The sequence below is a fragment of the Aptenodytes patagonicus genome, chromosome 7 (genome assembly GCF_965638725.1).
Source record: "Aptenodytes patagonicus chromosome 7, bAptPat1.pri.cur, whole genome shotgun sequence".
NCBI classification, from domain to species: Eukaryota; Metazoa; Chordata; class Aves; order Sphenisciformes; family Spheniscidae; genus Aptenodytes; species Aptenodytes patagonicus.
The window spans coordinates 48256332-48274488 of NC_134955.1; the positions used below are offsets into that span (position 1 = coordinate 48256332).

Here is an 18157-nt window from a genome sequence, read left to right on the forward strand (position 1 = left end):
CATCCCCCTGCTGAATCTACTTCTTCATCTGCAGATTTCCTTATAGTCTAGTCCTGAGTTTCATACCCAGAGCTGCTAATACTTTCCTTTCCTGCCTGCATAGTGCTTTGCTGTCCCCACCTGATGCTTTTTCTGAGCTGAGAGCACTGGTTACTTTTATTGGAAGCGTGAGAAAGTCCATCACATAAAACATGTTTTCAGGCCAAGTCTTCAGAGGTGCAAACTGCAATTTTTGTCCCCCTGCCCTGAATCCAGCCCTTACCACAACTCCTAGTCACATGCTGGCTTTCGCCACGTAAGCTAGCTGACGCTGCTGTAATGCATGGGAATATGCGTTGCCAGGTTTCAGGGGGCGATGGTGGGTGGTATTAAATATCTGCAAAAGAATTACATGCAAAGGGACAGCTGCTGGCTTCTGCACCCAGTAACAGCCAAGGATGCTGTCCAACCCATTTTCAGATCAGCCTGGAGAGGTGTCCCTCACATGCTACCTGACCGCTCCATGTCCTAGATGAAATGCACTGCTGGGGTTCTGCCGCAGATTTCCATAAGCAGAGTATCTCCAGGGCACTTCCATGCTTGGCAAGCTTCACTGGGAGGCCAAGCAGTGACAAGGCAGGGGACAGAGGAAGGATGAAAGGGCCGAGCCTGCCCAGCTTCAGCACATGCTGTCTCTGGCCTGTGGATAGGGCTTTCCTTAGGATAGTCTCTGGCACCCCAAGCTGATGCCTCTTTCTCTTCTCCCGGCAGATAAAAGAGCTCTTCCTAAGTTTTGAGGACACTCCCTTGGGAGCAGCATCGCTAGCCCAGGTGCACAAGGCAGTGCTGCAGGATGGGAGAACGGTGGCAGTGAAAATCCAGCACCCAAAGGTCCAAGCTCAGAGCTCCAAGGATATTTTGCTCATGGAGGTAAAACTACGTGTTGACTTTGACTTACAGAGCAATTGCCATTGAAACGTGTGGGGGCCACATTCACCCATGGTGTAAGCAGGTATAACAACACCATTCTGTAGTTTTGAAACCTCCGCAGAGGTAAATGCTGTCTTATGGGAATAACACAGAAAGTTGGTGAGGTTTGCAGTAAGGGTAATTGTGTGGATGGAGAGACTGAACAAGAGGGTAAGAGTGAAGGAGGGCAGAAGGAGAAGACAGGTAAACATGAATGACATCAGAGTAAGTCCACATGAAATTTAAAAACTAGAGAGTGAGTCCTGAAGTCTCTCTTCAGCCTGTGTGCCCGTTAACTGGTGGATTAAACTGGTCTCAGTTCCCCTTGCAGTCAGGACTGTGTGGCCAAGGAAAAATCATTCTCCATGATTAGCATGTTTTTTTCAGTTAAATTCCAGTGTGGATTCAACAGTGGCTGAGGTTGCTGTGATTCAGTTCTGTTTCTTGATCAGCTCCTTAATGCTGAGCTGATTCATGCTGGAAACAAAAACACGGAAATATGGAGAGGGTCACCTAATAGGGGCAGACACACAAATGAGGGATTCAACTAGGAAAAAAGTTTCAATGCCTGTCTCCTGTTCCTCTCCTGAATGGTGGGTACCACTCATGTTCCCAGTGCAATGCTGTAGCTTCTCCCAAACTTCTAAGCCTAGCCCATTGAAGGGAGGAGCTGGAGAAAAGCTGTGGCACTGCACTGCATTGCAGTAGTCAAAGATGCCAGTGGTACAGTAGTGAACAGGAAATGGAGACAGGGCTGAGGCGGAAGAGGGGGGAAGGGTTAGATCTGTAAATGGTAACACTAAAGCTTTTAGCTCTCCTAGTAAGCTTGTATCTGTATGTAATAGTATAGTAATGTGCACATCCATTGGCAGACAGGTATGTCGGTGGGACTAAAGAGGGGAAGATTAAGCTGAGGGGGTCTGATAAGTGTTTAGAGGGTACTGCTGATGCAGTGACACACAGTTCTCCGTCACAGGAGATCAGGAATCAAAGATCCTGCCAGCACCCTCTCAGAGGAGCACATAACTAAATCTTCTTTAGGCAGCTAAAAACCCCTGCTTTGAGCAATCCTGGCTAGTCTGCAAAGAAGAACAGCTGGTTCCAGCTGGAGCACATCAGTTTGCAGCTGAGTATTTATTTTGAACTTGTAGTGAAATAAATTTTGGGGTTCAATAAAGATATCCCAGTAAGATGGGATATGTCTGTTTCAGTGCTGGTTTGAGAGCAGAGAACTGTTTGAACTGGCTTTGGGTCCAGCTGTAGATTTGGATTTGATTCAGGTCCTCTCTAAGACTGACTGCAGTGGTCTGCCCCATGAGTTTGCTTTTGTGAATCATCACGTGCACAGCAGTTCTCAGGGGGCTTATGGCATCTTTCACTCCTGCCCAGGAAGGGATGGCAGAAACTAAGCAGTCAAGGAAGAAGGATGTGCAAGGTAATGAAATTCTGTGAGACCAGGGCAATAAGAGGATTGTGAATGAATGAGCCAAGACCAATTGTCCACCTTGCGACATTTGCCCTTTTAACAGTTGGTATCACAGAAAAAATCCCCCCTCACACTATGTTGCTGTGATTGCTGGTTATACTGGTAAGAGACATTTAAACAAATAATTTAGAATGATTCCTGTCTTTTCTGTTTTTAGACTAATCCTCCTGGGAAACTTGAAACTAAAAGAGTGTATTTCCTTTCGGCAATGTAGTATTGTCCTTCCTCTACAGACAGTCTAGTTTGTCATCCTCGAGATCTGTTGTGTACACACAGCTATGGGAAAGTAGCTCACAACATGACACGCAGTCTTGTTTTTAAAGGGTCTCTTGTGGAGTGTTGGCTTACATGCATCATCATATCCTTGTGTGGGACTATTTTTGTGTAGGCTGCACTCAAAGCCAGATTATGTGCACTGAGGTGCTGGTCCTTTAAGAATCAGACAGACATTGCAGCTAGATAGGAGATTAATTTAAATATGGAGATGGTCTTATTTAGAGACTGATGGAAAGGAATCTGAATGGGAAAAGCTAGATGGAAAATTCTTAAATTCATAGCATCAGTGCTGACTCTTTAAAAATCAGTACAGGATCTGATAAATCCAGAGAGATACACCTCACTGCTCTTTTTATATCAATACTTATTTCAAGACAATATGTTAGACAGATGTCAGAAAAGGGGCAGGCCAAATACTTGTTAAGTATGTCCCCGCCAATGGTCAAGTTGGCAAATTGATTCAAAAGAGCATTTAAAGAAAGCAAAAAACAATGCATGAATTTTCTCACATCAGGCACCAATGAAATAATCCTGCAGCCCCTATAAAGTTTATGTACACGTTCATGAAGATCACTGGTTACATTTCATTTGGGTGACATAAATTTGAAAGGATTTATGCCTCTAGATATAACAGTAGAAAAATCATTCAATAGTATCTGGAACCTGGTGATTACATTTTTAAAGGAACATTGAGTTTGGAACTGACATTTAGGTAAGAGAAGTAGAGATGGGTAGAGAACAAACATTTTCACACAGCTGAACAGGAGAAGTGATGGTTCATAAATTTATTTTTTGTCATACATTTCAATGATAGCAGCTCTCTGTGTGTGCTTTAAATGTTCCTCCTGCAGTGCAGGAATTCCCACCTCAATGGTGGAGATTTAGAAAGGGAAGCTGTCCAGGTACACACACTGACAAGTCTGTTTTCATTTTCAGATGGATGTTTAGAACAAGTAAGATAAAGACAGCAAAGTGGATTGCATTTTTATGTTTTATTCTTGTTTTATGACTCAAGTAATTAAAAAAAGCCAAACAAATTATTTTCCTTAAGATGTGGTCCAAATTGTCAGCTTGTGTAAATTTGTGACACTGGTTGAGACATTGGCCCTTCATTTGAACAGAAAGCATGCTTGGCTGCTGTGCAGCTTTGATTATGCCATCCAATCGCATAATCTTGATTTTCTTCAGGAAGGACTGCCCATCACTTGCCCTTTAAATGTTGCTTTAAGCAAATGTTTACAGGAACTTTTTGGCTGGGCCCTGTGCAACTGAATACCTAATCCCTTTAAGAAGAAAAGGATGCCAGCTGATGGATATATGATACTTAGAAAACACCACCTCAGCATTGCTGAGGATGGCTGTGACTGATGCTGAGGAGCAGCTCACCCTCCCACCCCCACCAGCAGTGTCCTTTAAAGATCTGTAGCGTACTACCTGTATCCAAACTCCACTGTCTTCTCGGAACTGTCCAGTGGATATTCTGTGCTAGCAAAATTCTTGCTCGGCAGTGGAAGAAGCAACATAGAGGTGACAAGTCTTACTTTAGATCTTCCTCTTCTGCGTTATCTGAGGGCTGTTCGAATGAAGCCAAACAGTGACTTGTAGAATTACAGGACTTTGAAGAGAGTCGCTCCTGGGCCATGCCCTTGGTGAGATCTGGCCATGTGGTCCCTTCTCCAGGGCTTTGTTCTCTTACTTATAGGCAGCAGGCAGCTGGGCTCCCTTTGATGTCTGTGCCATCATTTAACTCCTAGATGTGCCTGTGTGGAAAGGCAAGCCAAAATTTGTGTTGCACGACAAAGGCATGACACCATGTGTTGTGTTAGGATACTGCAGGAACCCTACAAGTATTTGGGGTGCAGGTTGGGTTTTTTTGTCTGTAAGTTACATGGAACAATCCCATCAAAACAGCACTGTGTGTAGCTGTGTGGCTTTGGAGCCAGGATGCAGCTGATTGTGTGTTTCCTTGTTCTCAGGTTCTCCTCTTGGTTGTGAAGCAGATCTTTCCAGATTTTGAGTTTATGTGGCTGGTGGAAGAAGCTAAGAAGAATCTGCCCTTGGAGCTGGATTTCCTCAATGAAGGCAGAAATGCTGAGAAGGTTGCTCATATGCTCAAGAACTTTGACTTTCTGAAGGTGAGGGAACACATATTTCCGTGTATGTATGTGCATTAATAGTCTCACTTTATGGGTCTTGTGCACCTCATTCACCGCCTGGAGGAACCATACAGAGGGAGAATGGAGTTCAGTCCCTCTGTGTTGTTCATCCTAGACCGCTCTGCTGATATGGACCAGAAACTGCTCTGAGACATGCTTCCTCCTTATCTGTTTCCTACTGTAGGCACCATATATTGGATGAGGGGTGGTGGCTTGGGGCCAGCAGTCTCTGGAGCCTGCTATTCATTTCCCCAAACACTGTTCCTGAACTTGTCCAGAGACCTGTGAATTTGCCATTCTTTGCTGAGCCATCTGATTGTACCTGTTTCTGGGCTTTATCTCAATTGAGGGCAAGAAACGGACATAAAACAGAAAAGCTAGACTGAAGCTGATGATGTCAAGTAGGATTTGGTACACTTGTGTATCTCAGGAGGAAGCATGTTCATACAAATCTTTCCTCCTGTAAAAAAGCACATTCTCACTCTGGAGTTGAGAATACATCCTGCATACACATCCATGGCTAATGCCTTCATGTTACCTTCATACACAAACTCAGCTGCACCCATATTGTGCTCTTCCCCACTGACACTCTTACTCCACTTCCCCTGCTACACACTGACTGAGGTCACTGACAAATGTCTCAAGTACAACCAGACATGTACACATCCCCTTCTTTGCAGACACAAACTCACATCTTCAAAGTCACACATGCACAAATCTTTTGCTGACATACAGGAGGCACAAACTTCCTGTGTGCATTCTAGAAATACACAAGTATGGTATAATACACATAGTGCTGTGGGCACAGTCACTGATGTAACTGCATTTGCACATACACAAAGGCAGCAAAAAATGCATCCTCCTTTGAACCCCCTGCATACACACATCAAAATGAAGTTTTCACCTCCTGTTTATGCAGAAGTCCCAAGATGGAAGTGACAGATGTCTGAAATGAGGTGAGTTTTTGTTCGACTTTACAGGCTGATGCATCCATTTTCTCTGTGCTTCCTCCATGGAAGGGCTATAATTCCTTGTCACCTGACTCCAGGTTTGGGGCAGTCCTTTTGGAGCCCAGTGGCAGCAGTGGCCTTCCCATAGACACAGATAGCTAAAAGCCACCAGGGCTACAGAAGGCCAAAGGCCAATGATTTTGCTGAGTGGGCGCTTATCATCGGAAGTGATGCACCCTGGAGAGCTGTATCCGTCGCAGCTGTAACTAGGATACAGTGAAGTAAATCCCCATGGAGATGGCCAATCACCTCCTTGCTGGGTTAAGGAGCTATCATGATATCAATATGTGTAACAGTAACAAATGGCTTGAGATGGCTAAATAATGGATCCTCCCGTCTGACCTGCCAATTTGGAGACGAGTTCATCACCCAAAGGCAACGGAAGAATTCAGCTCCTGTATCATTAATTTTCCTGAACATGCTAGAAAGCTGAGAAGTAGATTTTGTGCTGTGAACCTGTTTGAGCTTTTAAAGCCAGAGATAAATTGTTACCATGCACTAGCATTACAGCCAAACATCTGTGGGTAATTAAAAAAATCACTGAACAGTTTGGCTGTGAGTGAGAGAGGCATCTCTGAGAGCATGGATAGTGCTTTACAAGCCCACTGACTTGCCCCTGTAAATCTTGAGACAAGAATCAGTGTCATCTGAAATGATCTAAGGCAGGGATCAGTGAGCTAGATGGCCTGGGGAACTGTTAGTTTTGGAGTTGGTTTGCTTTCTCACCAATCTAACTGCAAAGAATGGACATCCAGATAAGCTGGGAAGGCTGCGAGTAATTGAATCCCCCTTGCCCATAGTGGATCCCTGACATCAAAGTCTATGCAAGGTTAACATGCAAAGTACACCAGGAGTGTTGAATGGTGGGACTGAGGGACATTGGAATTGCTCAGCAAAGGAGTCTTTGATCTAAAGTGGCACACACATGGTAAGGTAGAAGTGGGTGACATTGGGAAAATGGTCTCTAGGACAGGAACAGAGGGGGAGGCATACAGTTTGTGAGGGACTGAGACACTGTCAGTAGTTACAAACAGAGTATAAAACAAATGCTGCTTGTTCAGGAGTTATGATGAGCTACAGTGGCCTGGCTGGTTCCCCTGGCTTTGGTCGCACTAGATGGACAACAACTCTTACCTATTCCTGTCCTGCTCCAAGGTGCTGGACCCTTGCAGTGGGTGAGTCCTGAGTCCACGGCCAAGTCAGGTGGGTGAGGAGAGGGGGCTGCACAGCTGGCTCTCTCTTTACAGGATCCAAAATGTGTATCTGTGTATTGGGGCACAGTAATGGGAATGGGTGGAGCTCCCTTATATCTTGGGTAAAATGTACCTGTGTGGCTTCACCCATGTGCAAAGGCAAATCTGGACAGCTTGGGAGATTGGTCAGCCCAGTGACGTGAGGAATATCTAAAGGGAACTTCAGCAAAAGGACTCTTGACTCACTCACCATGGAAAGAATTTGGCTGGAGAGAGAGGCTGGAAAAGAGGGAGCCAGCCTGAGCAACGCCTGCGTCACTGTCTCCCTGGGTGACACCGGGCCTCTTACTGGTACCTCACTCAGCTTGATTTACTGCAGATTGAATGAAAAGTGCTTTGACATTTTACACTTGTTACTGTGTCACGTTGGCAATAAGATAGTTAAGGGTCTCCCAGGGTTTCTGTGACAAGGCCCTTATTTGTGACACTTGATTTTTCTCCCAGTTCAATTGCAGATGGCCTAAGTATGCAGGCTTTGTCAGCTCAAAGGCGTTTGTGTTCCAAGGGGCACTGCGGAGATACAATTTATGATGATGGCTTATCATTTTTAGAGCTGCATAAGTGGGCCCTGTGCGTAGCAAACGAGATGCAGTTCCTGTCTAAAGAAGCTGAGTGGATGATTCAGAAACTTGCAGTAGGTACTAGTTAAACAGCCCAGCTAGAGGAGCTGCAGAGCTCTCAGACATCAGTGGGAGTGGGAGGTGGTCAAAATCATGTAGAGCGTGGCCAGAAATGTTGCACGAGGACAGATCCTGCTGCCATTGAATTGGTGTGTTGTCCTTGCACACATTGCTGCTGTCCTGGGGAAGAGGCCAGTAGATGGATTTACCTCCCTTGTGCTCAGGAAAAAAACAAGTCCTCACTTCAGCCTCTTCCATTTTTACTCCTTTTCTGGATTGTACGTGATATATTCTCCTTGCTTTCCCAGCTTGTTGTTTGACCTAACCCATCTGTTCCTGTTTCAGGTCCCCAGGATCTACTGGGAGCTCTCAACAAGGCGCGTCCTTCTCATGGAGTTTATGGAAGGGGGACAGGTGAATGACAGGGCCTACATGGAGAGGAATGGCATCAATGTCAATGAGGTAGTTTCTCAGCCATCTCTGAATTGGGTGTGGTGGGCAATGCAAAACTGATGTTGACATCAACTGACGTTGATGCAAAACGGAGGCTGACAGGACAGGAGGGGGCAGAAAAGGGAGCACATACAGATGTGAACAGAGCAATCAATCTGAGAGATCTCAGTTCTTGTGCTTCTGGGAAAAGTACATAGCCCCTTTTAGGGAACACTCTCCTGTAGGCTGCACAGCTAGAGAGATCTTCAAGGAGACAGATAGTGAAAGATGACCATGCTCTTATATTACATACACCCATGGTTTGTTCCAAGATGGCAGTTCCTGTTATCCTAAAGGAACAACTTCAGCTTCTGATTCTTTTTGTCTCTCTTCTTTCCGTCTCTGTCTTCTGCATTAACTTTCTCCTGGACAAATACATGTCCCAACAGCTATCATCTTATGCAGGAGATATAAAACATAGGTCTTATGATCACAGTTATTAGAGTGCTGGAGCCTCAGCCACGGTGCTTTGCATAATATTCTGACACGGGTTGTTTTCTTCTGGTTTCCAAAATCTCCCTTTTTCTTCTGGATACAACAGTTTTCTTCTTTGCTTCCTGGTCCTACATTACTGTGTAGTTTTGCAGTCCTTTATTATAAACAGCTGCCACATTTCATCACTACAGAGAGGCTACATTTCCCTGATGAGTGAAATAGTTTGTATGAAGTTGGGAGAGCACTTTAGATTCTCTGTGGCTGAGAGATTCTTGAGGAAAAGAAGGCATTACTTCCCAGAAGGGCTGAGAAGATGCCGGGGGAAAGGGTTTTGAGCCATTGGACAGTGTGTCAAGCCACCCCTCCCAGTCAGTGAGTGCTGATTGAGGCACTGCTGCTTGCCTTTCCCCTTGTGCCCTATCGATGAGCCTCAAAGCTGCACTTGGTTGACTGCCTATCAAAGAGCTACGGAATAAAATCAATTGTACTTAATCTGTCCATCCACTTACCTCAGAAGTTTGAATGCTTCCTCTCTCTCTGCTCTTCCTCCTCTCTGCTCCCTTTCTTTCCATGGCAAAGTTCATGTGGCATCAGTTAGAGACATGCCAAAGACCTCTCGAGGGAGGGGAAATGTGAGTTTGGTATGCCCCACAAGGAGAGAACATTAAGTGTATCTTCTCAGCTGCCTCCCTAAGTCAGCATGCAGCTCTTTCTCTGCCTAAAGAGCTCAGCCAAATTACAGGTGGAGGACTGAGTAGCCTGCCTGTTTCTCTGCCTGTTTCTCTTCGCCTCTTCCTCTGCTCTTGCACCCCACAGAAGTCAATGAGATATTTTCTAGTAACCTCTGCAGGCAGAAAGGCAGGCACCTTTTCATGTGTTTCTCCACTGAAATACAGGAAAGGAAGGTCTAAGGTTAAAGTAAATTTTGAGACTGTCTTTCCATTGTAATTGTGATGAAGAAGCCAAGGTCAATGGGTAATAGTGAACAATGCTCTCTTCCCTGCAAGATGTCTGGTCCATTTTCATTCCAGGGACTTCTTAAATGAATACAACCTCACCTGTAGATAGTGCAATCTCTCTCCTTTCACGTCTCCATCAGGAAGAATTTGGAGCATTTGGGTCACTGGTTTTCCTCCTCCCTCTCATCAGGGCATCACAGAGGTCATTGTCAGCTGATCAGAGGTAGACACAATTCCTTCTCTGTGTCTATTTTGTGCTGATGATCTTTCTTTGTATTTACCAAGGTAACTGCCTCAGTGATGCATCTGGTCTGTAAAGAGCACCACAGTGTGACTTTTGAGAACATGGTAGCTTATGGACTTTGCTATCAAGACAGATTTTAAAAGCCTTGTCCATGGCAGAACATGCAGTCAGCTCCTTTCACCTGGACAAGTCAACTGGTCAAAAGTGAGAGAGTCGTTTCTTTGAGTGAGTTTATCCTATCCTTTTCTTCTGCTATAAAGGCAGAGGTCAAATCTAGCCCACAGCACTCAGATACAACAGTGAATATTCCTCAAGTCTTGAAATAGTCAGTCAGAAAGGCTTGTTTTGATGCATTAGCAGCATATATATTCAGATTTTTAGCTGGGCTTCCTCACAGTTCTTGGAGAGCAGATCCATTCTGAGATTGACGTAGCTAGCATTGTGTAGCTCCCTGGGACTTTGGTTGCTTCTTTGAATTTTCTCAAACTGCTGGAGATAGTAAAGTTGTCTGGAGAAGCCCAGGGAAAAACATTCTTTGCAATCTTCCATAGCTTTCTCCAGCCAGTCAGGGTGGAAAATTCAATGACTTCAGCCTTTCAATGGGATATTTTGCTGCCAGTATGTGCCAAAATAGAGAAGCAGCTAAGTTCAGTTTTTCTAACTTGCAGACGCTTTTGCTTGTGATAGGAGAGGTTTAGGGTGAAAATTCAGCTCATTTTTTTGTTCATCCATGCCTTTGGGAAGGTCGTTTTGTGATGTCTTGGCACAATAGGTTCCATGCAGCAATGAAACCACATATTTTGCTGATTCTGAGCTGGTCTCTAAATGATGGCTAAGATGTAATTTTAAAAAAGTTGTCAACAGACTTCTACTACTGCAAAGTATAAGCCTCAGAGGTTTTTGGCAATCTGTCAGGTATAGGATGTTACTCATCTCAGTGGTAGGACTGAGTTTCGGCAAACTCTCTCAGTGCTTGCGCTGAGCTCTTCTTTCTTCCTTTTCTCTCCCCACTCCCCGAAATTGATGATTAACTTTTACTGATTGCCAATAAAGCAACAGTAGAAAGAAGGGAATACCGAGCCTGTCAGAATCATGTGATGGGGAACGAGGTCTGTTATTATGGCCACAGTAAGATGAGGTAGGAGAAGCGCACACCCCAGACCTCTCCTCTGGCAAGGTGCAGCAGATGGGGACAAATATGACCAAGGTCCATTATCAGCTGCTGCTGTTGATGCCCTGGATAAAGAACTGCATGGCACGGTGGTGAAGTGAGCAAAAGGCAGCAGACACTGAAAGTAACATGAGGAGGGGGTGGCAACCCAGGTTTCAAAATGATGATGTGGCTTATAATATGCAGCAGTTCTGGCTTTCAAGAGATGCATTAGCTCCCTGGAAATCACCTCAATCTATCTATCTATCAACCCCTCTATCATCTTACTCCATTTTGTTTTGCTGGGCGGAGGAAGAGGAGTCTTCACTAAGCAGGATTTCTCTTGTGTGACAATGCAGCCTTGAAAAGCAAGCTGAGCCTCTCTCCTCTAAATGGAAAGGATCCCTGAGGTGAAAACTCCCTTCAAACCAGGTTACTGACATTTACTTAATACCGTCTGTAGCAGGATTATCATTAAAGCTGCCCAAAAGCACATTAATCTCTCTGGATCCATCCAAGCGCTGGATTGTAATGGCATTTAATCAGAAAAAGCTTTGATTTCTAAAGACAAGTGCAAACACTGAAATATCTGCCTGTAGAACAGTTACTTATTCATGTGCAAGTGTAGCTGAAGATGAGCATGCAGCTAGGATATTGACAGTGGGAGGGAAGCCTGGAGAGGGGAGTTATCAAGAAATGAGCTGGCATGAATTTTGAGGGAAGACGAGGCCATGGCAGGGTTAAGAAGGGGGCCACGTGGAAACTGGGCTGTTCCTATTTCAAGACACAAGAGCATTTACAGTCTTGGTTGGGAAGATACATTTGGAAAAGGTGGGTAGAGCAGGGAAGGGAGGAAAAATAGACTGAGGGGCTCTCAAGATGTTTGTAGCATACTGTATGCAGGAGGGAAGAAAGGATAGCAAGGCTACTTACAGCATGGACTTTTAAAGAAGATCCCAAATGGCACAAATGCTCCTTTTGCACCCATTCTGATTTTACCTGATTCATTTAGAGAGATCTTGTCTGTATACAAATCTTAACATTATCTCTGATCTGCTGCATGGGTCCTCCCTGTCCCTCCTTGTGAATGCTCTGCCTGTCTCTGCAGGGAGGCTGCTGGATCAGCAGGCTGTGGGAGCTGTGGAGCTTACAGATGCACTCATGGCGTGTGCTGTATTGCCTCCAACTAACCAGCCAGCTCAGGTAGCCAAGTGGAGAGTCCTCCATGATCGCCTTGGCTTGGACTTGAGTCAGGGAAAGGAAATGATGCCATGTACTTCAGCTCACTAAGAGCCTGGTCGTGAGCCGTGGATGATTCAGAAGTCAGGAAAGTGTTTTGTCCAGCTGAGAAGTGAAAGCAAACAGCTAAGGTACTTAAGATGAGCTACTGTGTGCAATTATTGCCATCTGTCACCCCATCCTACTGTGGCTTTTTGCTTCCTTCTGTTACTAAATGGGTTCTGCACTGGAACAGTATCTCTTAGCTCGATAAAGAGCCCAGCTACCTTCTCATGGTTGGCAGCTTTGCAACTTGAAATATGCTTTCAGTGTGGGATTTACCCTTATCCAGAGTCAGGAGCTGCTGCCTTGTAGCTGCTAAAATTTAAGTGGGATTTCCCAGGATGGGATTCCTTTGTCAGCACAGGTGTGGAAACCTCTCATGTCTCAAGTATTTGTGCTTATAACACTCAAGTGTTAGATGAAATGGAGCATGGAGAAGAACAATGTTTCTGGGGAAAATGGCTATTCTTGCTCTTTGCACCTCCTGATTTAGTCTGGGGAGAGGTTTCCTTGCAGATTCTCCTACATTTCCTCTTGTCTTAAGCTCAATGAAGATTCACAAGGCACTGGTAAGCAAGGATAGTGACCTCCAGCATTTCCAGCTTCTGAACTCCGCAAAGACACCAGTAAAAGAGTTAAATTACACACGAACCCATTTCTTACTGAAAGTCAGTTTCAAGCATCAGTGTCAATCAATTGCTTAAGTCTCAGCAAGATGCTTTACATTAAATCCAAGGAAATACGACTACATTTAAAGCCAAGGCAAAATGATCCCCATGGCCATTTTGGGTCTGACAGAGATGCAAGAAACAATTAAATAAACAACGCCTGGTCTTCTCTACCTGTGTCCTTTTGAGAATCTGTAGAAACTTATCAAGTTAGTCCCTCAGTTCCCTGGGCGGATGAGTCAGAATATTTCTCCCCACTTAAATGCTGTGGAAGATGGGGCATTGAGCAGGAAAATAATTTCCTCTGTCCCCAACAGAGAGTACCGGGCATGCTAGGAGTACACTCCAGGAGTCCTAAAAGCTATCCCTGTATCTTAATGACATTGTATGTGTCCAGACATCACCTTGCTGTGATGCTAGATCACTGCGTAGTGATAGTACTGCATTACAGAGCACTGTGTTTTGATCCTCACAACTGGATCACAGAGGGCAGAGTGTGAAATCGATCTCTTGTGTGTGACCATCCTAATCTGCTATGGACAAGAGCCATTTCAGAGCAGAGACACAGAGCAGGCTCCAAATTGTGGCTCTTCTCCATCCACACCCTTTGCTAATTTGACACCAGTTTAATTGGGCAGGATTGCCCTAGCAGGATTAAGCAAACCCTTAGATGATGGCTGTAATAACAACAACGAAAGAAAGCAAAAACCCAATACACTCTTCAATCCAATTAACCTTCGATTAAGGTTCCAAAATCAATGCTATTATTTTGGCCTGAGGAGGTAATATTGAGCCCTGAGAAATGAGCTGCACAACGACCTTTACTTTTAATGAGATCAATTGAAGTTAGTGTCGCCATCTCTTAAAATAATTGGCAAATATTACAGCCAAATTAAGGCCAGAGACTAGTATCTGCTCCTGATCTAAAGAGACAGTCACAGATGGAGGTGGGACAGGAAGGGATGATGCCCTATCAGGCAGTTTCATCTGGGACTTAGGGGCAGGCGGTAAAATCAGCTCTACAGGACCATGTCATAGGATTTTTTCTTTGCCTTTCTTCTTCATGTCAGTTGGAGGCATGGAGCCAGGACCCCTCCAGCTTGCTCACAAGAAGAGTATCAGAGACTTTCCCTGGATAACCCAGGCTGGTTTGTTACAATGTAGCTACCCATGAACATCATATATGTGCCATCTTTTTACTGTAGGAATATTCATAGGCTCAAATTTGCATGCATTCTTTCCTTTCTGAGAGGTTTCTTGCTAACTATTGCATATTGGTGTTTGTAAAGATACTAATTTGTGATGGACTTCCCAGTGTTTTGTTATTGTGGGGTTTCTCTGTCAGCTGGGTGTGCTGATTTGTTAAGAGGAGAGTTGCATACAGGGACTGGTGTGTGCGCAGGAGTTTGCTGCTATGGGGCTGTATGCAAGGGAATATAATATGGGTTCATCAAAAGTAGCTCCTAGTGGATCATGCGAGGGTAACAGGTTGTCTAGGCTTTCAAAACTCATGGCAGCAACAGTTCGCAGCTGTGTACGTATACAAGAAGAAATATATCACTGCTGCTACCTATACTACAGCTTGGGATCCTCTGAATTAGATGACAGAAATGCAGTAAGTGTACTTGGTAAAATACTTGGTACACTGGATATGAGTCGGTTAGCTAGAAAAGGTGGGGATTAGTAGGGAAATTGCAAAGTAGGTAAGAAACTGATAGAGGCAGTGGTGGAGAGAAATTACCATAGTGGAGTTTTGTGAGGTTTGCTCTTCAAACTGATCATATTTAATAAATTCAGTGATGACCTTGACACAAACAGAACTGCATCAAGGAGGTTGTTGATGACACCAAGTCGGGAGGTTCTGTCATTGTAGAGGAGGACCAGAGTAGCAATAGCACTTGGTGGCCTTGAGGACTGAAGTGATAGAAAGGGATAAAGATGAGCGATACCAAGTGAAAAGTCATGCACTTAAAAACTAATAAGAAGGGTTTCTTAAATATGCTGGGAGTTTATCAGAGGGAAGTGACATATTAGAATTAACTTTGGGATATTAGTCAATCGCAGGGTAAGTGTGTGTTTCCAGTGCAGTGTGATTGTGTAAAAGGCAGGTTGACTCCTAGGACACATCAGATAAAGGAGCGTCCTGTAGAAATGGGGCAGTATTTATGCTGTATTTATGCTGTTAATTATCTTACTGGTGAACACGCTGGAGTAGTAAATACTGGAGAGGGAAGGAACTAGTTAAACTCTAGGGTTATGTTACTTAAGGAAATGATTTAAACTGGGCATCATTAAAATTAGGCTAGGATTTAGGGGAAAGGTTCTGACCATCTAAAGAGTGAATTTTTGGAACAGCCTCTGAAGTCATGCTTTCTGTCTTACTTATTTCCAGTGAACTTGACCAGTTTATAGAGAGACTATGTGATACTGTACAATAGCAATCCTTAATGTCTGCACTGCATTCTTATTTTCTTCTGTATTGGCTTGTAACTCACATAGGATAGTTTGTGACATATAGCACCCTTGCCATATTGAGTACATAAAATGAACTTCATGTGCTTAGTTTGGTGAAGAGTTACTCCAAGTCTGGCTGTTATACATGTATCTGTCACTCCATTGTTTTTGCCCAGGCTGCTGACTCTCCATTTCATCGTCTGCAATCTGCTTATTCCTCAGCTACATTTTTTTCAGAATGAAAACATTGGGCTGAAAATGTGCAGTTTGCCTGACACAGTGTCATGGTCATGTCACCTAATGTGGCAATGGCAGGTTGCTATTTGCATTGGCTGGTGAGGCCACAGGCTCACCTGGTGACTGTAGTCATCATGTCCTACTGCAGCACAGACAGAGAAACTGAACTTCCTTTAGGCAATAATGCACCTTCTGGCCATAGGCAAGGACATGCCTCTGGCCAGAGCCAGAGTCTGGTGTCATACTGACATACCAAGCTCAGCTCTGCTTGCTGACTAGCATAGGTTTCTTTCTTATGTGTTATGCCTAAATTATGCCATTCTTGATTACACACCCACTTCTGCCTAGTTGTATTTCTTGTAGCACATCCAGTACTACAAGTGCTTCTGCTTCCTTGCTATTCATACCTTCTAACATCAGCAGACTGCCCCTCCTCTGCCATTCCTTAGCGAACTTTGGAATCTTCATCTCTTTTAATCTTTTTCCCAAGTAAATTCCTCCTGCATCCTGCTCATTTATTTGCTTTCTCTGAACTCACCCTGTGTAGTCTGCACCTCTCTGTTAATGAGGTGTCTGGAAGTGAATGCAGGATTCCAAGGGTGATTATTATTTTTTTATGATGTGCAGCAGAACAATGCTGGGGGACCCTGGTAATCATAAGGACCTCATTGTGTTGGATAATAAACAGGGAAAGGAATGATGACCTCTCCGTGTCATAACAAAATGCCTGTATGTTTACTTTGGTCTTTGCTTCTGTAAATCACTGCAACCTTTTGTCTAATTTGTGATGCACCTTCACCCCAAGGTCTTACACAGCCTAAATGCATGCTGAATTCCTCCCTTCTCCTGAGTAGAGGTTTTCACACATTTGTTTTCTCATTTCATCTAACTGCATTCTTCCAAAGTGAATTCTGTATATGTTATTTACCCAGTGGCCTTCTCAAGAAAGGTGGAATAAAGGCCCATAGTGATGGGGCACAGTACTGGAGAATTAATGTCTATAAAGGTTTCATGTTTTTTTCCAAAACATTTTCTCTAGAAACATGAACTCCTTTTGTCTGAATTATAATGATAGGTCACTATTCACATATTACACTCTAAGCCCTAGAAATATAACCTTCCTTTTTTGTTTAGAATTTGACAGTATTGGTGCTTTCAATCTTAATTTAAATTTTATCCTATTTTAGAGGTATGTCAACAGACAAAAATATGCAAAAATACTTTAGTGTGCAGCACAGCTCCATCTCTTACACTGGGTAATTTTTTTTTCCAAAAGTAAAGACTTCTTATATGCTTACATCATAAATCCCTGTAACAGATCTTCTGTATGCTAACTAAATTATAGAGAATGTGTTCCTCTTTCTTAAAGAAGCCATAAAGTCTAGTTTCAATGAATTAACTACTGCAGATACTCAAGGTTGCATGCTGGGGAAGAGGTAAATATAAGTACAGCAGGGAAGGGAGAGAGGATGGGGATCTTGCAGTGAAGATTGTTTTTGTACCCATAACCCAGCCTGTGGGTCTGAACAGGGCTGTGACCCCTCTGTTTTCATGGTAAGATGGGAAGATGAATCCCGAGCTGCTTTTGTGTTGCATCGTGGGCTGCAAAAGGCTATGACCACAGATCTGTTTAGTAACCTGTCTGCTGACGGTGACTCCGGAGGGGAGACCTTCCCCGCACCTGGAGCCTGCAGCTGTACCATAAGATGCTGTTATGAGGGTAGCGTGGATGACTTGGTGAGAGGTGTTTTTGTAGGATCCTAGGATATTTGAGGTTGGAAGGGACCTCAGGAGGTCTCCTATCAAACCTCCTGCTAAGGCAGGGTCAGCTATGAGGTCAGACCAGCTTACTCAGGGTGTTATCCAGTCAGGTCTTTAAAACCTCCAAGGATGGAGATTGCACAACCTTTCTGGGCAACTTGTTCCACTGCTTGACTTTCCCAACCTATGCCATTACCGCAGCACAGAAGGAGAATCTGCTCTCTTTGAAGCAGCCCATGCTCCAGTGCCGCAAATTAATAGCTTTCCAGGCTTTAGCCATGACCAACCAACAGGCTTGCAGAACTGCTAGCCCCTGTCTGGACTTGTGTTTAATGGGTATGAGGCATCATGTTGTGCCCCAGATTGTCCTCAAGTCCTCATCTTCAATAATTCTGTGCTCTTCCAGGTCCCTGGAGGGCAAACAGCTGAGGCAGAGAGCGCAAAATGCAGTTTGCTCAGTGTGTGCACAGGTGTCGTGGCTGATGCTATGATCAGTCATGATGTCCAGGTCCATTCCTCCTGGTGTGCAGGTCCCTGGGAGGCTGTGTGAATGAGTGACTGGCTTAAAACAGACTATCTGGCACGTCCTTGAACTGTCAGCAAGTGCTACTCAGCTCTTCTAGGAGGTCACAGCACCTGGTACTTTGATCCTATGCAGTTTTAGAGCTTGTTGATCTATGAGACCTATAAGGGTCACTTCATTGCTCCAGTGATCTCTGCTGGTGAT

The 18157-nt window shown here is 44.3% G+C and overlaps 1 protein-coding gene across 3 annotated transcripts in view; it reads left to right on the plus strand.

The window, feature by feature from the left end:
• ADCK1 (aarF domain containing kinase 1) overlaps nucleotides 1–18157 on the plus strand; it is an 80527-nt gene that overhangs the window by 53759 nt on the left and 8611 nt on the right. For 2 of the 3 annotated variants that reach the window (XM_076345191.1, XM_076345192.1), the window contains 3 exons: nucleotides 751–909; nucleotides 4687–4845; nucleotides 8095–8211. In XM_076345191.1, the coding sequence (XP_076201306.1) occupies nucleotides 751–909; nucleotides 4687–4845; nucleotides 8095–8211 (435 nt within the window). The remainder of the gene's footprint in view (nucleotides 1–750; nucleotides 910–4686; nucleotides 4846–8094; nucleotides 8212–18157) is intronic. The other variant, XM_076345193.1, reaches the window with a different exon arrangement.